Genomic DNA, 20,816 nt, shown 5'->3' on the forward strand with positions numbered 1-20,816 from the left:
CCCTTCTTCCCCTTGTCCTCTTATTCTCCCCCTAGCTAGCTCTCTGTTCCATCCTGTGGTCTCCTTGCTGCTTCTCAGGTATGCCGAATGCATTCCTATCTCAGCAACTGTACATTTCCCTGGGATGCTGGACTCCCCAGTATCTGCATAACTTCTTCCTTGTCTTTTAGGTTCTTCCTTCAAAGTCACTCCTTCAGAGAGGGCTTTGCCAACCACCCTGTATAAAGTAACTGCCTCTTTTCTCTATCCTCCATACACTTGCTTCATTTTTCTCCGTAGAACTTAATACCACCTGACATTTACATATATATATTTATTTGTATTTGTTTCAGTAGAAACAAATGAAAGACAGGAATTTTATCTCCGTTCACTGCTGCATACCTGATCTAGAACAATGTCTCACACATACTAGATACTCAATAAATATTTGTGAAATAAATAAATGTCATATGAAGCTAAAAATATTTAAAAAGTGGATTTGAAAACAAAGAAAATGTGGTCTGAACATAGAATTAAGTAGGCAAATCAATGAAATGAAATGAATAGCCAGAAATAGCCTTTTACATATATATTAACATATAATAAATTATCACCTATTAGTGGAAAGGGATTGGATATTTCTAGGGATTGGTGAACTTTTTCTGTAAACAGCAAAATAGTAAATATTTCAACTTTGTAGACTACTGTTGCCACTATTATGACAATTACTATAGAGAAAGGAGTCCCAGGCAGTGCAAACATGAATGGATCTGGCTAAATTTGTTGCATGCGCTGTGTTTGCCCACCCTTGGATTATTAGTAATAGAAACTCCATTAGAATAGTGGCTTTTATATATTTTGTTTACTGATGGATCTCAAGTATGTAGAATATTCTTGGCGTGGAATGGACACTCAATAAAAATTGTTGATTTTAAGTAAAAATGACTGTTGATGACACTAGCTATTTAGGGTGAAATGAACTCACATAATAGCAATAATTGAAATGGATTTCATAGCTAAATAGAAAAAAACCTGAACCATTAAAAATGGATGGAAATGTAGATAATATTTATCTGTCTTTAGATGAAAGCAATAGATGAAATTAGCTAAGGAAAATCATAGCCATTTCATTGTTTGAAAATTTAATACTTAAGTACATAAAAACATCATAAATAAAAATTAAAAATATCCTCACACTTGTAAACCCAGTGTTTTGGGAGGCCCAGTTCAGGGATTGCTTAAGGCCAGAAGCTCGAGACTCAGCTTGGGTAATATAGAGGGAGCCTGTCTCTACAAAAAAATAAGCTAGGCATGGTGGTATATGCCTGTAGTCCCAGCTACTAGGGAGGCTGAGGGGGGAGGATCCCCTGAGTCCAGGAGTTTGAGACTATAGAGAGCTGAGATCATGCCCCTGCACTCCAGCCTGGGCAACAGAGCAAGACCCTGTCTCTAAAAATAAATGAATAAATAAAGTAAAACACATCAAAATGTAAATAGCTATGATACAGTTTTAAAAAGGGCAATAACCATCACATGAAGAACTTACATATATTTGTAAGAAAAACTCTTAACAATTTAATAGAAAAATGGGAAAAACAAAGCATTCGTGATTTATAGAACAGGAAATACAAGTAGTTAATAAACTTCTGAAAAATGTTCAAATATTAATAACTTTTAAAACAACACAAAAAATAAATAAGATCCAAATTTCTTTTTTTTTATTATTATGCTTTAAGTTCTAGGGTATATGTGCACAGTTTCAACCATCTAAGTTGCAAGCTTGGAAAGAGCATATTAAATGTCGGTGATGGTTCAGGGTATGTATTTGCATACCCTGCTGATGCGAGTATAGTTTCATGCAGCCTTTGTAAAAAGCATTTAGTAAAACCCTTCATACTTTTCTAATATGTCAAGTAATTTACCCTCCAAAAATCTGTCCTTGGGAAATAATTAGAAATGCTATAAAGGGTCAGGGGCAGTGGCTCAGACCTGTAATCCCAGTACTTTGGGAGGCTGAGGCAGCCGGATTGCTTGAGCCCAGGAGCTTGAGACCAGCCTGGACAACATGGTGAAACCCCCTCTCTACGAAACAAATATAAAAATTAGCCGGGTGTTGTGGCATGTGCCTGTAGTCCCAGCTACTTGGAGAGCTGAGGTAGGAGGATCCCTTGAATCTGGGAGGCAGAGGTTGCAGTGGGCCGATGGCATCACTGCACTCCAACCTGGGAGACAGAGTGAGACTCTGTCTCAAAAAACCAAAAACAAAAACAAATGCTACAAGGGATTTATGGTCAAAGAAGCTCAACATACTTTTATGATAATATACAGTAGGAAATAGCTTAAATATTTAATATTTGAGAAATGGTTAAGTAAGTTATGATATATCTATATGGTGGATGTTAGAGTCACTGAGATTATTTTTAAAGAATTTTTAATAATGTGAGAAATACTTAAGCATGAAGTATAAAAGGGAAGATGTGAAACAGATAATCTAGAATGATTTCAATTATGTAAAATATAATTGGCAGACCAAAAAGATTAGAAGAAAAAATTCCAACATGTTAATCATAGTCTTATCTGAATTATAGGATTATAGATAATTTTCATTTTTCCATTTTATATCTTCTGTATTTTCAGAGTTCCTACAATTAATATGTATTGCTGTTATGAAAATGTTGTCTGTTTAAAAAAAGAATTTAGAATTCTAAGAAAGCTATTTGAGTGTATGAGCTGATGATTCACATAAAAAGGAGATATAGAAAGCAAATGCTTGGAAAAGTTTTGGCCTCACAAGTAACGGAATGCAAATTAAAATAAATATGAGATATCCCCTCAGATATTTAGAGGAACACTTTTCCTGTCTATGTAAAACACTAAAGTGATCTTAGGAGTTGTATTCCTTATGATCAAAAGTATGCGACTGGCTCTAGAGCTGCCCTGCCCTGTGAGGTAGCCGCTTGCCAACTGTGGCTATTTAAATGTAAATTTTAATTCAGATAAATAAAATGTAGAAATTCAGTTCCTCAGTTGCACTAGCCACATTTCAAATGTTCAGTATGCACCTGTGTCTACTGGCTACCATATTGGACATCACAGATATAGACGATTCCATCATTATAGGAAGTTCTGTAGGACAGTGCTGCTCAACATATGGTAACTTATTTACCATAGACAACCATCCTTGGAAGGGTAGTAGTCACTTTTAGAGCAGAAGAGAGGAAGGACATCATATATGCAAGGGGAGAAGTTCAGACACAATTGTATCTAGAATTTCACTTAATATCTGCTTGTTCAACAAGTAATTTTAGAATATCTGTTATGTGCTGAAGTGCTGCATGTCCAGTGGTGAGCAAGACAGGCTTGTTCCTGGTGTCCAGGAGCATATATCCTAATGGCAGAGACAACTTTTTACTTGCTCTTCCCACAGAAATGTTGATGGCTGCTTCCAACTTCAGTTCTTTGTGAAATGTTGCCTTATATAGGGATACCACCCAAGCTGTTTAAATAAACAGGAATCCTTGACCATCCCCACCCTGCCTACTGCATTCCCTGTACCACTTGCCCTGCTTTATTTTTCTCTAGTCTGTTATTTTCTTTATTTTTACCACTTAGCATGTTATATATTTATTACTTTGTCTATTGTGTGTCTCTCTTGATTGGGAAAAAGGTTCTAATAGAGTAGGGGTATTGTTTTGTTCGATTCATTGTTCTAACTTCTAGTCCAATATGTAGCTTCAATTTAATAATTTGTGTCCTTATGTGATAGGCCATTAAATCTGACAAATATATAGTAAAATTCATCTGGAAGTAGAAGAAGACAAATCAAAAATATGGATTTTTTTTTTTCTTGGAAAAGACAATGATGGTCGACTTGGTTGTTTCAGGTTGTGAAACATATTACAGATTGGGAATCATTTCATTCTGTGGAGTTAGGTTAAAATAGTTTTTAAAAATCCATGGAGTATATTAGAGATTTAGGGAGAGATTTAGGTAGTCAGTAGTGACACACTATAAGACAAACCTCAAGTAACCTAGGAATGCAGCAGGAATTAATATTTAATAAATGTTTTGAGGACAACTGAATATCCATATGGAGAAAAAATAATCAGAATTCATAAATTAGGTCACCTACAACAGCAAATTGCAGATATTTTAAAGAGTTAAAAACTAGAATAAAATTGTATAGACTATTCTTTTTAAGAGGGAGTTTTTTCTTGTTTATATTAAATATTAATAAATAGTAATGAGCAAAATAAATAACAGTGCCTGGATGTTGAAAAGTAGTTTACACAATGAAATATAATGAAATATTCTAAATGGAATGAAAAATTACATATGAAATGACAACTGAAAAGAGCTCATAAAAATATGTTACTCATACTAAATGTACAGTCATTAGGTTTTTGGAAAATGGTTTACAGGGCTTGAATTGTTTGTATGACAGAAGATAGAAATGAAATGATTCCATGAAAAGTGGCCAATCTTGTTAACAGCGAGGGAAATAAAAAGTAACTTTTAGGTATAATTAAATTGATAAAAACAATTATAATTTACTGGTGTAGCAGTCAGTTATAGTAGGAAACACATGGCACAATTCAAGAAACAAAGGCAGATTTAACAAGAAGGGATAGGAGAGTACTGAGGGGTTTTACCACCTCTAGACCCTGAAGGTACGTGGAGCAGGCATTATTACTAGATCCTGGGGAAAGCTTGGAGATGTGGAGGAAGGGCTTCAGTAGCAGCTGTATCCAGAACACAGAAGCCCCTACAAGGAAAGGGAGATGGGGATGGAGGCAGAGGTAGAGTAGGTGCCTCACTTCTTTCTCTTCCACTTTATAATCTCCTGCAAGAGCCTCATATTAGCTGAATACAACCAGAGCCCCAAAGCAAAAGCTATTTGGTGGTAATAGGGGAACATCCTATGTATCTGTGGATAGTTTGCTGACAGCATTGTAAATTTATTATTTTAGAGGATCAGCCCAGCAGTATAAAGCTGTCTACATACCCTCATCTGTTGATTCCTCTGTTGGTGAAATATGCCAAAAATATCTGAAAGTAAATACAGTAATTTTGCACAATTCTTTATAATAGCAAAAAAAAAAAAAAAATCATAAAAGATGAGCAAGAAGGAAATAACTAAGAAGATAAGAAAATGATTTGTAATATTGCTAATGTGTACCTCAACTCATTCCAAAAATGGATTAAAGCATGATGGTGCATTAGAATGATGGAATAAATATAGCCTTTTAAAATAAGTATTTAGATAATGGCAGTACGTGAAAGTGTTTTATAGGAAAGAATGTTATGTGAATAATATGTACAAATGGATTAAAACTTTTAAACTGTATGTATTACACATAAAAATATAATTTGATATGATGTAATTTTATTTGAGCCATGTCCAATCTTTATTGTAAAGAGAAAATAAATAAAAATAAAAGAAAATAAAGAGATGTTCATATGTATGAGGTTCTTTTTCCTGAAAAATTTTAAAAGATTTTCTTAAGTGCTTCCTACATTTCTTGGCTGTCCATGATATAATAAGATGCAAGGTGAAATGTTGTCATTCATAGGGGACAGAAAAAACATCTTGAAAAATTATTTGAATTTCTTGTTTAAATGAACTGAGTAATAGGTTCCACGTAGCTTTGTAAAACACAGACTTTTCGTACCCAGGATTTTGAAAAAAGTCTTGATCCAGAAATAGATTATTTTTATTAATCCACTGACTAAAAAGCAAATTTCTGGGTGGTTTTTTGGCAAGTGTCCAGTTGCAGAAAATGCAGTGTGGTATACTCTAATGACTCTGGAGAGCCCCACATAATTCCTTGAAATGTCGCTGAATGAGGGAGGTCTTTTGTTTTGGTTGTGATGGAATTGGTCTGCTACGTCTTCAACTTTATTATATTTTTAACCTATGTGTCAGAAAGTTTCACTGTAAAGCAAGTGTTAGGAAGATGCTAAAAGAAGTAAATCCTAATTCTTATCCATCATAGGAAGATCAATTTTATGTTAGATCTGGGACCATGTAAATTAAATTAAATTTTAATCCTAGGTTAGATGCTCCAGGAATATAGCCCAACCTAAAGTTAACCTAAAACAAAATAAGAGTCCTTTATCCCTCTTTCATTTAAAAATTTACTAAATTATTCATTCATTTCACAAACGTTTGTTGAACATCTTGTGTGTGCCAGGCACTAAGTTATATGCTGGAGCAGTAACTAGAAGATTACATAATTCGATGTAATTTATTTCCGTTAATTGCACTGTGCCTGCAATTACCCTATGAAATTAGATACACTAAAAATCTTTAAAAACAAAGTCAGGTAGGGGTCAATTAATAGATGAGGAAAAAGCGAACTGCTCAGATGGGAAGTGACTTCGACGCAAAATGTTCTCTTTCTCCCACCTCCATTTGGCAAATGCTGGCATTAGTGTTCCCAGATCCCAAAACAAAAGCCCCGGGACACATGGTTTGAGAAGAGAAATTTTCTCTTTTATGAATTTGTGTGAAAGCTTTTTAAACAATATCAGATTAAGTGACATTGACTTATTCTTTTGGTTAAGCAACTTATTGAACATTTTTAAAAATTACATAAAAATTTGGATGGTCTAAGAACGTCTGGAACATCTGGCCCCCATATTACCCACCACAATTTTGTGAAAATTTAAACTTTCTTTCTCTGCTGCAGTTTTTCAGTCTTTTCTCACATTGTCTGCCCACCACTCCCACTTCTTTTTCTTTTTATCTCTATGTTTTTCTGTCTTTTCACCAGCCAACATTTTTTCGTGTGTTTTTAATTAGATATCTTAGCTTTTGCAATTTGATCATGCTGACGTTGAAATTTACAGCAAAATGCAAAATGACCAATTACTGCCTCATTTTATCAGATGTAAAGATCAGAGCAGGAACCAGGGCTGCTCTTTTCTGGTCTTTCTCCAGCTTCAGCATTGTCTCTTTGGCTGAGTCCACTCTGAGAAGAATGCATGCAAACCTATACTTCCATGCTTCTCAGATAATCCATGGATAAAAACGTCGACATTATTGGGAGGATTTTGACTTATCTTCTCCTACCTATCTGTTTTCCTCTCCAGATGCTTTCTGTGTTTGTGTCCTCCAATTTGAGTGAGGGTTAGGAGTGAAAATGTCTGGAATTGCTAACTACCATTAATCACCTTTCTTATACTTAGAATGACTGTTTCATCTTTGGTCACCTTACATTGAGTGGAAAAGTGTTCTCTAGCAAAGCCAAACTTGGAGGCTGAGGGAGAGGTTGGTGTGCAAGAGAAGGGAGAAGCAAATTAGGAAGAAGAGGCTGGGGGTCTGTGAAAGAATTCTGGTTTCAAGGCTGAAACGACAGGCTAACTTGATGGAGAAGCTACTGAAGAATGATACAATTTTCATGACTTCAGGCTGAAATGCTTCTCTTCTAAACAACTTTAAAAAACAGAAGAAATGTTATTGACAACTATTTCAGGACATTTTTTATGTGGTTCCAATACTGAGTTGTAGTTTAAAAATATGATAAAACATACTGAGTTGTTTTGTTTTTCTCTCCAGGTTTGCAACACAACTACAGACAGGAAACATGCAGACATCTTTTTGGAAAAGTGTGTTACTGAGTCAATAATGAATATTGTGAGCGGCTTCTTTAATTCCCCCTTTTCAGACAATAGTACCAGCCTCCAGGTAAGTCAAACAATTGCAAAGCATTCTGTTGCAAAGAGGTTCTCTTATTTGAGTAGGGGAAATTTTTTCTGCTCAGGAAGTTATTTCCTACACTTGAGATGTTTATTCTTCTCTTATATTATTTACTATTATGCCTCTTTCTGAGTTTATCAAACTTTATTTTAAACAAAGAGACCTCATCTTTAAATTGAATTATTTTTCCTCTTTCTTTAAGCAGACTAAGAGCTTTCATATCTGTATGTTGATTGTTTGCCAAGTGTTGAAATAACTGCACAGTTAATTCTTTAAATGATAGACATTTTGCCCCTGAAGTTATACTTATCCTAATAGAATTAACAAAGGTTTATATAATAAAACTTTTAATCCGAGTATTTATAATACTAAAAATTTAATCAATTAAACATCCTTAAAAGAAGGAAAAACTAAATAAATTATGATATATCTGTAGGATGGTCTATTATATAGCAATTAAAAATCATGTTTTAAAGGAAAAATTGATGACCAAGAAAATAAACATGAAGTAATATTAGGCCACTGAATTCCATTATAGTATCATCCAAATTTGTTTGTGTAAAGAATATTTAAACATACATGCATCAAAAAACTCAGGGAGTAAATGTCTTTAAATATTGATACTGTATCTCTGTGTTGTAGGATTCTTGATGATTTACATTTCTATGGTTCACAAATATTCTACAGTGATTGTGTATTACTCTTCTAAAATATCATTTCAATTATGCTTTCTTTAGGGAAAAATTTTAAACCATTAGATAGAACCACAGGAAATTGTTTCTGTAGTTCAAAATGGTTGTCTCCTCTACTTGCCCATCATATGAAACCAAAACAAACCAACCAACCCAGAAACACCTGCTTATTTGCACATGGGAATAAACCATGGATTATAAAAAATATTCATGTCATTGGCTTCAGGAAATGGCATATTTTTCTGATTTACAATATAATTAAAATGAAAATAATCCATTTTCTATACTGTGTAGCATATTGCCTCTCCTGAAGAGAGTACCTAATGAATGTTTGACGAATGAGATATTTATTAGGTAGCACTGAAACTTGAAAGATTGTATTTTATGTTATTTTGGTGAACCTTGCTGATAATGCATAGACATTACATCAGGGCTGTTAATGGTTTAGCATCTCTTTTTGCCTACCTTTTTTCTGGTTTTAGACACATCAGCCAGTTTTTATTCAGCTACTGCAATCTGCCTTCAGAATTTACAATTGCACCTGGCCAAACCCGTCACAGAAAGCCTCGGTGGAATCCTGTATCAGAACTTTGGCTGAAGTGGGTAAGTCATGGTTTGAGTTTTACTTATTTTTACATTTCTGGAAGAAATTAGGTTTTTGGCTAATGGGCACCACAAGCAGCTTCCCAATTTACAACTTAATAAGAAAACAGGTATGTTTTCTGTGAAATTGAAGAGCAGCCATCAGCAAATGATTCCGAATGTTGCATATACTTTTTGGGAGGAGGACATAATCATTATAATAAAAATCTTAAATTTAATATTATTGCATATGGGACTTTAATATGGCTCAGTCAGATTTTACAGAATTTTAGTTAATTGTTACCTCAGATTTCGTTATGGAATTGTCTTGTCTATTAAGTGACCTGACTTGGTAATACCTTCATATGACGTAGGACTTTTTGAGGGTCTTGTAGTTTTCCAATTTTGTTTGAAGTCCATCAGTATTTATTGAGGGCCTATTATATATAGAAGGCTTCAGAAATTACAAATGAAATTGAAGGCAAGGGAATTACAGCTAAAGGGAGGTAAGCAGAGAGAGAGAGAGAGAGAGAGAGAGAGAGAGAGAAAGTTAATAAGTTAATTGGGGTCATTCCCCCAATGGTGGAGGGGAGAGGAGAAGAAATGCACACTTGGCTGTACTGAACAAAAAAAGGAAGAGCTTGATAATCCTCTCAACTAATGGTGGCTCTGCAGGCATTGGGAACGACAGTTTATAGCATATTTCATTACCAGTCATCATCACTGTTAACATTTACTGAGTACTTATCATGTGCAATGCCAGCAATTTATATGCATTATCTCATTTAGCATTTAGTCCTTAGATAGGTGAGAAATGAATAAATGACTTAACTAATGAATGACCATTTAAAATGTTTTTATTCATTTCTTTCTGTTTGCAGTTTGACCTAGGTTCTTTTATATTAACAAAATTTAGTGACAGCCCCAATTTTAATTTCAATACATTGAAAGGCAGTTATAACCCAAGAAGATCATTTGAAAATTACTAGAACTAATAGACTAATAATACAGTTGACTTAGGTAATTAATTATAAATGAGTATTATACTTAATAGACTTCCTGTATACCACAAAAGAGAACATAATGTGAAAAGGACATCATTATCAACAGCAACAAAAACATTAAACATCTAAGAGTAAACTTAATATGAGACAATAAAATTTTACTATATTAAAGGATATAAAAGATTTTAATAAATAGAGAAACAATTTCTTGATTGGAAATTTCATGGATAAAGATGCCAGTTCTCCTCAAATAAACTAATAACTTTAATGTTTCCGCACCTGGAACCGTTCTTTGCACATACCCTCCTCACTTCAGAGCCCACATGAGCTGGGATGCCCCTTGGTGGGCCACACCCCACAAGGATGCTGTCCTTTTGCAGTTTGGCCTCTGCTACCCTCCTATGGAGGGACGTCGTCCTCATCTCCGGTCTTAGTCTGTTTTGTGCTTACTGTGTTTTGTGCTGGTATAACAGAGTGCCTGAGACTGAGCAATTTATCAAGAATAGAGATTTATTTCTTACAGTTCTGGAGGCTGGGAAGTCCAGAATGGAGAGGCTTGCATCTGGTGAGGGCCTTCTTGCTGCATCGTCCCATGGGGAAGGCAGAAGGTGGAAAGCAAGAGAGGAAAAGAGAGAGAGAGAGTAAAAGGAGAGGGGTTAAACTCACATTTTTATTAGAAACCCACCCCTGGGATAATTAACCCACTCATAACAGCATCAATTCATTCACAAGGGCTCTGCCCTTTTAAAAGTCCCACCTCTCACCTCTGTTGTATTGAGGATTAAGTTTCTAACACACGAACTTCGAGGGACACAATCAAAACATAGCACCTCCCTTGGGCTGGTGCTAGGTCACGCTGCTGCTCTGCAGGGGATCTTCTTCACCTGGCTTGGCCTCTACCTCTCTATCCTGGGCCACTCCTTTGCATGGATACACTCCTTGCCTGTAATCCCCAACCCAGGCTGCTCCTCGCGTGGACACCCTCCTCACCCCACTTGAGTACTGATTTTCTGCAGGCAGTCCTGCTACATAGACCTTCCACTCCCTTTTGGGCCTCCACATTCTGGAGCGCCATGGCTCCTTTGCACATCTTACCCAGCACGGACACTTACTGTGCTGCGCTCCTCCTAAAGATTTTAGAACTGAATGGTGTGGGAGGGGAAATGAAGAGGTACAAGAAGAGGAAGCGGTCACAATTGTATCGTATCAAGAATAAAGAAGGACACATAAAAGTAAAGAAGGAGAAATAAAGAAAGAGAACCTAATTTTTATTTTAAAAGGATACACAGAGGAAAGTGTTCAGAGAGATAAATGAAATGTTAACATTGATTATCTCTGAGTGGTGGATGGACGATGTGTGGATCTGGTTTCTTCTTCACACTTTTATGTAATTTCTGATATTACTTTCAAGTTATAATGAAACAGCAGTAAATGTATTTTTATTTGGGTCAAATCAGTTAGGAAACACATTAACCATTAAAAGATAAAATCCAAAGGAAAAGCAAAGAAACATGATGGTGCTAATTTTTACATAGGAATACACTGTCTTAGCTGCTAAGTATTTTTCTGTATTTCACATATTAAGGCAGTCTCTCCTCTTTTTCCTTCTTTCTCTCTCCTCACTCCTCTTGTTCCTCCTCCTCCACTCCTCAAATTTAGCAAACGCAAGGCGGAGAAATGCCAGTTGGCCCTACACAGGGCATAGCGGGCATGTTGTCGATCATATGTATACATTGAGAGAAAAAACTTTGAGCCACAAGTGAAATTCCATATTGTGACTGCTTTCTGAATTCTGACTTCAGTGATACGCATTGTGCAATCCAATCAGTTCATGCATAGAATTGCAGATTTGGGGGCTTAATATAGTTACTGAAACTATATTTGTCTAAATACATCTTTTATTTCTAAGTAATAAGATTTCATTTCCTACCATTTCCATAGTGGCCAAAACATTATAATTTAAGAGGAAATTTTAGTTTCTTTTTGCATGCTATAAAGACATGTGTGATAAGTCTAAAAATAATTATATGGAAGTGTATAATCCAGATACGTGAAGAGTGAGGTTTCTGTGTCAATCTCAGTTTTCTCTTGGTGAGAAGGCATGCTTTCTTCATTTTGCTTGTTGGTCCCTTCCATCTGAACAGTTAAAGCTCTGGAAATTCTATCCCCAGTCTCCCTCTGCATTCGTTCCTCCCCTCCCCTTCCCCCCATTGTGACCTCATTAACCCTTCATTACTTTCTTCTTGGACCACTGCAAGAAATTAATATTATCTCCTTCTGTCTTCCCTTATTTAAATAAGCCTGATACCAGAGTAGTCTTTCTGAAGTGAAATTATTTCTTTTGGTTTAAAAAATCAACACTACGTCCTCAACCTTCAGCAACATCCCTTTACCTAACACTCTAAGGCTAGATTCCTCACTGTTACATCTAGGATGCCCCCACATATGTGAGGGAGAAAGCCCTCACACTAGCTTTCTCCAGTTCCCACCACTGCCACTCCTCAGCATCTTTCCCATTACTCAACTTTTTTTCTGTTCAAATTCCTCCATAACTATCCTTGGCTCCTACATCCAAATCTGAACTCTCCCCCATTGGTCCACGTATACCTTCCTTAGAGTCTGTGATATGGTTTAGATGTTTGTCCCCTCCAAATCTCATGTGGAAATGGGATTCCAATGTTGGAGGTGCAGTCTGGTGGGAGGTGATTGGATCATGGGGGCAGATCTCTCATGAATGGTTTAGCGCCATCCCCTTGGTGATAAGTGAGTTCTTACTTCGTGAGTTCCCGTGAGATCTAGTTGTTCATAAGTCTGGGACTTGCCGCCACTCCTTGCTCCTGCCATTGCCATGTGACCACGTCTGCTCTCCCTGTGCCTTCCACCAAGAGTGGAAGCTTCCTGAGGCCTCACCAGAAGCCGGACAGGTGCAGAGGCCATGCTTGTATGGCCCGCAGAATGATGAGCCAGTTAAAACTCTTTTCTTTATCAATTATCCAGCACCAAGTATTTCTTTTTAGCAACACAAGAACAGCCTGATACAGTCTCATTTCATTCTAACTTACATCATCACAGGCACTGTTCTTGTCTCCCATATTAGATTTTGACGGGCAACTACAAAGTTGCTGTCAAAAAGAAATTAATAGAAAGTTGTTACCTAGGATGAAGGTGAAAAGCAGATTCTGCTTAATGATGATTAGACTGTATGCTTTTTGGTGATTGTTGGATGCTGGTCATAGAAACAGAGAACCAAAGTCGAACACATTCAGAAGTGAACCCTCACAGTTGTCAAGGGATCTAAAATCACCTCACTTTAGTGTTTGAAAACATTTGAAATATTTAGACAAAGAAACGAAATCTGAGGAGGAACACAATAATTATTTTTAAACTTTTGAAGGTTAGAATGGGTTTTTTTTTTTTTTTTTAACAGGTTCCCAAAGACAGAATTATAGCTCATATATGGCAGCTGCAAGAGGCAGATTTCTGTGCTACTCGAAAAAGAACTCTTTTGCACTTAGTACTCTTTTAAAACCTTAGGTGTCACAATGGATTCTGCCCTTTTGTTTACTCTCATTAAACACAACAGCAAATTCTGTCAGACCCATTTCCAGAATCTCTCTTTTTCTTTCTTTTGTGTCAGCCTTGTCCAAATCCACTGTCATCGGACATGGATAACAGAAGAGTGTCCTTACTAAATGTGCCACTGCAATTGATTGCGTGCACAGTTGTTAGAGGATCTTAACATGTAAACCAGAGCATGTCACTCATCCACTGACAACTCCCCATTGCACTTACAAAAGCTCTTCCTCATCTGAGCTGCATCTAGTCTGATCTTTTCCCATCACCCTCCATCTCCTCCAACTCTGCTCCAACCACACTGACCTTCTTTCTGAATCTCTCATCTGCTTCAGGCATTTCCTCACCTAAGGACATTTGCATATGCCATTCCCTCTGTTTGGATCCTCTTCCTGGAGATTGTCACTCGCTGGTTTCTTCCCATCAGTCAGATCTCAGCTCAAAATATAAGTGCTCGGTGAAGTATTCCTGAGCACTTGCCCCCCCATGCAGTGTCTCAGCTTCTTCCTGCTCCTTATCATCTTAGACCATTTCATTTTCCTCTTAGCTCTTGTCCCTATTTGAAAGCAGCTTGTTTGTTTGTTTATTGCTTCTTTGTTGTCTGCCCCACCCTTCTTTAGAATGTAAGCTATAAAAAGAGGGACTTTCGTTTCTTCACCACTGGAGCCTGAAAGTGTTTGTTCTTGACTAAGCAGATTAATAAGTGTTTGTTGACTGACAGTAATCCATAGGCTAGGTGTTTCACAGATAGTGAAAGGTTAAGTAACTTGTCCAATTAATAAGTATTTGAGTTGGGTTTGAAATCCAAGTTTCAGCCAGGGACAATAGCTCATGCCTACAATCCCAGCACTTTGGGAGGCCAAAGTGGGAGGACGGTTTGAGGCCAGGAGTTTGAGACCAGCCTGGGTAACATAGTGAGACCCTGTCTCTACAAAACAAAAACAAAAACAAAATTAGCTGGGCATGGTGGTGCACACCTGTAGTCCTAGCTACTTAGGAGCTTAAGTGGGAGATCTTTTCTGCCCAGGAGTTCCTGGCTTCAGTGAGCTATGTTCCCACCACTACACTCCAGCCTGGGTGACAGAGCCAGACCCTGTTTCTAAAATAAATAAATAAATAAATGAAATCCAGGTTTCTTTGAGTATGAAGTTTATGCTTTATCATGTTGCCCTGAAAGTCCTATCTTAGGAAGTCCTAACATATAAACTAGAACGATGGACATTTGGCTTACTGGAGTCAAAAGACAAAATTACAACAAATTTAATTTGAAGATCTAATTGCCTTTTATCTGCCACTATTACCATGTCAACCCTGTTTCTACTGCACTCATTAATACTTTCAACATGAAACTAGAAATTTAGATTAAGTCAGACCAAGAACCTTGAAAGCCCTAAGTAAGGAAAACATACTTAATTTATGTTAACTAAAAGTAAGGACTGCAAGATCTTATCTTACATCAGTTGAACGCAAATCAATCACTTTAATTGAGCTAACTCCTTCCTAGATTGGTGGGATCCAACCCCACGAAAATTTAGCCATCAGCGAAATAGCCTAGTCAACTGGCTTCAGTCTACTTAACGATTCCATTCTAGAATAAAGCAGCACCTCGGTTGCTTTTTAGGCAGAAAAGGGCTGAAGAAAGTAGAAACATGGAACAAGAAGCAAATTGGCCTTTTCAAAGTTCCCTTCCTTAAAGGGTTAAAATATCGTGCCAAACTAGGCCCCTTTCAACTGATTGCCATGCATCTCCTGTTTTCTTGGATAAGCAGCCCATTTCAGAGTTCTGTTTGATTATGTGACACTTAGCATGAATGACTCCATTCTGGCCTGGTCTGCTGGGGCCTAGTGCAGGAGGCTAGACCAAAACAATGGCCTCCCATAAACTTTGTTGGGTGGGGATCTGTCTGACATTTTACAACTCAGGTGCAAAATTATTTCTGTGTTTCAGCAATTCTTTAAAAACACATAGAGGCACTAAAGTTTAGCAGAATTCAAATATGCAAGAATTTTTAATATTAAAGAGAACAAGGGATTTGCATATTTAAAATGCAACAAAGTCAAGAGAGTACTTTGTTTACAAGACAGATTTTCAGTGCATTTACAAGTTGGTAAACACATTGCTGTCAATGTAAAGATCAATTATAGTCATATTTACATAACATTTTATGATTTGTAAATTGCTCTCAAGTACAGTAGCTCAACTCATCTAGCATCAAAAATACTTCGTTCTCTTTCTTATTTGTACATGGAATACAAAAGGTAGTAAAAATCAGCAAAAGCACTCTCTAAGTCAGTGTTTGCCTTGCTGAGAGCAGCAAGCATTTACTGAGTGTTGGAAAATCTAGTAAAATCCATGATGCGGACATAATTCTTAGCTCCATTTTATAGATGGGGAAATGACATTATCAGGGTTTAGCAGCTTTCTGAAGGTCACACAGGTAGGCAGGGCCTGAGCCAGGATCTGAATCCCTTCTGCACTGACACGCTGGTAGGCATTAACCTCTGCTATCACAAATCTCTGCTCTGCTGTCACAAATCAGTTTAAGCAGATGCATTACCTGTTTTATACCATTAAGATATGCATTATGGATCAAGGTGGTAATTTAAGCTATACATGAAACAAATATATAGAATTTTCAAATAAAGTAAAAAGAAGGTGAGGAGCTAGTGAACTGAGTTATAAGGGTTTTGGGGAAGCCCTTTATAGAAAAAGAATACTTCCTATCATCTATTGCTTTTTCTCCTTTCCCTGGATTGCTCCAGAAGTTTGCTGTAACTTTATCTGTTGCCATTAATGTTTTGAGGCAATGATCCTTTGTGAGTTTACTATGTCATGTCAAATTTTTCTGATAAAACTTCAGAAGTTTTTAAAACTGAAACTGTGATCATTTGTGAATATATCATGTATATCGTGTCAGATTTTTCTGATAAAACGTTTTAAACTTTTAAAGGCTAAAGTGCTTTTGAATGTCTTTTTATATGTAGAAATTACTCATATTTACCTCCATTGCTACACTGTCTTCTAAGATGTAGGACTTGAAATTGATAAGATACAAGCTTTTAAGTGATCATAAATGCAACTTCCCCAGCAAAGTCGTTACATGCAGGGGGGCTAACTGGAATGTAAGGGATAAACATCTTTATCATCCTCTGCCCTCAATGAGCTAAATTAAGGGTGATGGTGGGAGCAAGTAAGGATAGAGAACTCTGCAGTAAATGCACACCATGGTATTCACAGAAATTTGAGAAATGTTCAGGCCATTAAGGCTATGCAAATTTTTTTAATGCACTTGGTCAAATGCTGTTCCTCAGTTTATTCATTTATTTAAAGTAAAATAGCACATAGTAGAAATATAGAACTTTGAGAAAAAGCATCCAAGAATTACTTCCATATTATTGCACTTAAAAAGGAATTTTGTTCCATGTGTTTCATAATCTTCAAATGATTTGGGGGGATTAATGCTGGGTACTTTGTTGGCAACATAATCTATTTTCCAAGTGGAAATTCCGTAAAATATCTTTTACAAATGGTTTGAATAATAAACATCAATTTTCAAGCCCACTGGTCCCGAAAGATTTGTACATGTAGAAAATGTTAACCCTTTAAGAAGAGAGATTAAGTCACTATTAAATAAACATACCTATTTTAATCTATCTAAGATATTGTGGTTGATTTCAGAAAGAGCTTGACATCATACACCCCAGTGATTACAGTTTTTAAAAACTCCAATACTACTTAAAAAAATTAAATCTGAGTAAGTTATAAAATAGGATAATATCATACAGTTTTTCACATATTTATTAACTCAACTGATTTATAGCGATTCCTCATTATCTGAAAGGCATTATTCTAGTTTTGGAGGAAATGCAATGTGTCAAACCACATTTTCTACCCTCGATTAATTTCCAGTGTATTAGGGGTAGACATAACATGTACAGAAGTAATAAAGCAGAATAAAACTAAGTACCCTACCTGTTATAAAATTCTAAAGCCTGATCTTGTCTACAGCACAGTAGGCACTCAATGTGTATTTATCACATGAATAAAATAAATGAATACAAATAAATGAATGAGTATCTAATTCTTCTCTTTGGCTGCATAACATCCCATTGCATGACTATTAAAATAGATTTAACCTCACTATTGAATATTTATGTTGTTTTCAATCATTTTGCACATGTGAATAAGGTAAATACCTAGGAGTGGAATTTCTGGGTTATTTCACTTTTGACAGATGCTGCCCTCTGTAGAGATTGTTCAGTTTACACTCCACCAGCAATGTAGGAGAATATCTTTCTTCTTGATAATGCAGTGTGTTAGATTTTTGCCAATCTTGTAAGTAAAAATATTTTTATAGTTTTAATGTGTACTTCTCTTTTTTATGAGTGAGGGAAAAAAACATTATATGATTGATATTTCCTTTTCTGTGAGCTGTCACTTCTTGTGCTTTCCTTATTTATCCTAATGGGTTTTTTCTTAATAAGTTGTATAACCATTTAGATATTAAGAAAATGATCTCTTTGCCTATAAGTAACAATTTTTTTTTCTCTTTTCTGATTTTTTTTTTTTTTTTTTTTTTTGAGAGAGAGTCTTACTCCATCGCCCAGGGTAGAGTGCAGTGGCACAATCATGGCTGGCTACAGCCTCAACCCCCCTGGGCTCAAGTGACCCTCCCATCTCAGCCTCCTGAGTAGCTGGGACTACAGGCAGGTGCTGCCACACCTGGCTAATTTTTGTATTTTGTTATAAAGAGTTTTTGCCATGTTACCCAGGCTGGTCTCAAATTTCTGGGCTCAATCAGTTCACCCGCCTTGACCTCCCAAATTGTTGGGATTACAGGTGTGAACCACTGCGCCCACCAATTTTTTTTTTCCTGCCATTTGTCATTTGAACTTTTAGTTATTTTTTGGCATGCAATATTTTAAAATTTTCTTTTAGGATTTTTAGGTTCTCTTTCATCTTCGGAATAACCCTTATCAGTCTAAGATGTTTTTTGAATTCTCATGGAGAATTTTCATAGTTTTGTTTTGTCTGTGTTTTGGGAGTTGCTGTTCAAAATTGTGAGCTATCTGGGATACATTTAGTTATAAGGTATATGGAATCAACTTTATTTTTTCCAGATGACTAGTCAAGTGTGCCAATACTAGTTCTTCAATAACCCATAAAAATTACATGCATTATTCAATGTAAGGATTAATTGAGGATTCACCTGCTATAGTTTGAGTGCCAAACAGGAAAGATGCGTTTAATATATTTAATGTTTTTCCTGTTTATGTACACTAGTGCTTCAGTACAGATTTATTTTGGGTCCTTTGACATGATACAGGAAATGTGCCATTCTCTGCCCCTGCCATTCCACTCTCCTGTGTTCCACCTGGGCTGTACAGTAGAGCTTGACAACCAACCAGGTTTTCTAATTAGTGCTTACACTTTCCATTGCCTTTCCCCACTACCTGTCAGTGTATCTAGCTAAGCATTTTTCTCCACGGCACCTATCACTGCATTGTATGTATTCTCAGAGATTTTGGTCTGGCAGATACCATCAGTATTTCCATCTAATTAAAACATTTTTACATAATAAGCAATATTTAATAATAATTAGAAATAGATTTTGATTACATCTTAAAATCACTGCAAAGACTTGTCATATCCAGAGAATTTCCTAGATTTATAAACCTAATTAGACAGTTGCCTAATAATAAAAAAAATTGTGGATAAAGATAGCTCATTTTAGAGGACTGGTTATCTCTAGGCAGAGCTCTACAAAAGATAAATGCATTGATAACAACCCATTCTCTCTCTTATGAGTTATTTAAGGGATCCATATACTTACTTGCTGACAGTGTATCCTTAAGGTGTATCTCAATTGCATTCCAACTTAAAAGTGAAATAGGAACAAGTATTTTAAAAAATATTTTAAACTTTAAAGTGACCCTTTGTGTTAAAGTACATAGTTGGAGTTAATGCTATAGGCCAGAAGAATGGCTAACTGTAGTAAATGTGTTAGCTTTTCCTTATTGAGAGACAGATGGGGCAGAGAATAACTGCTAATCCCAAGAATACATTCTAGTTCACATTTTGACACACTATGTGTATGTGTATGTGTATGTGTGTGTGTATATATACAGGCTATATATATACATATACACATATATACATATATACAAATATATATATACACATATATACACACACACACCAGAATATATATAGAGAGACAGCATATATATATAGCATATATATGTGTATATATACATGCTGGCTATAGAGGAATGTGTTCCATCAGCAGCTTACAAGAGATTCTGGTGGTGGATGAGATTTCCCTGAAGTCACTAATAAAAAGGCTGCATTGTTAATAACAGAGGTGCTGCCATTGAACTAAATTTTCACTGGCGTCATTAGAAAAATATTCATTGAGCGCTTCTTTGTGTAAGTCATCTTCATAGCAACAACACTTATTTGATGGTCAATTTCACCTAATGTACCTGATTCCTGAAGGGCAGATAAATCCCAATCTCCTCCCCAATTTGTTTAAATGTCAGTGGAAACTGGTTTTGTAACATGTTTTGAGAAACACTGAAGTTTATAATTTTTGTTATTTTTGTTGCTTAGAAAATAACATAGAAGTAGTATTGTCTTCTGTTTGATTTTTGAATGTTTAGAGCAAACCCAGTTTATGTGTGAAGCAGCCAGAAAAGGATGAAAATCTTGCCAGGATTTGATCATGGTGCAGGATTAGGTATTTATAAAACTATGCGCTGCTTGGCAGAGTTGAGGCCGTCTGTCCTTCAGATGAGACAGAAGTGCAATTGCATTGTTGTGTGTGAAGGACATAAACAGAGATATTGCATGCTTGGGAAAGAGAAACTTATCATGAATATTAGGAAAACATTTACTAGGGAAATTTAAGCAGTGGTGAAATTGATTGTTTAAGGTTGCCTTGTAGCTGTTACTATTTCTATAAAACTGCAGCGTGAGTTTTTATCTAAATTGGTAAATGTTTTTGGTGTGGCTAGTGAAAATTATCTATTTTCTGTCTTCCTTTCTTTTCCTTTCCTTTTCCTCTCCTCTCCTGTTCTCCTTATCCTTCTCCTCTCCTCTTTCCTCTCCTCGTCCTCCTCCACTCCCTCCTCCTCCTCCACTCCTTCTTCCTCCTCCTCTCCCTCCTCCTCCTCTCCTCTCCCCTCCTCTCCTCTCTTTTCCTCTCCTCTCCTCTTTCCTCTCTTTCTCCTCTCCCTCCCCTCCCCTCCCCTCCCCTCCCCTCCGTTGCTTTACAGAGTCTC

The 20,816-nt window shown here is 36.3% G+C and overlaps 1 protein-coding gene across 1 annotated transcript in view; it reads left to right on the forward strand.

Moving 5' to 3' along the window:
• Window positions 1-20,816, forward strand: part of ITPR2 (inositol 1,4,5-trisphosphate receptor, type 2) — a 455,230-nt gene that overhangs the window by 197,571 nt on the left and 236,843 nt on the right. Inside the window, exons 33-34 of the mRNA XM_012002420.1 lie at window positions 7,541-7,669; window positions 8,856-8,976. Coding sequence (XP_011857810.1) covers window positions 7,541-7,669; window positions 8,856-8,976 — 250 coding nt within the window. The remainder of the gene's footprint in view (window positions 1-7,540; window positions 7,670-8,855; window positions 8,977-20,816) is intronic.

This window comes from Mandrillus leucophaeus, unplaced genomic scaffold, assembly GCF_000951045.1.
Source record: "Mandrillus leucophaeus isolate KB7577 unplaced genomic scaffold, Mleu.le_1.0 Scaffold686, whole genome shotgun sequence".
Lineage (NCBI taxonomy): Eukaryota > Metazoa > Chordata > Mammalia > Primates > Cercopithecidae > Mandrillus > Mandrillus leucophaeus.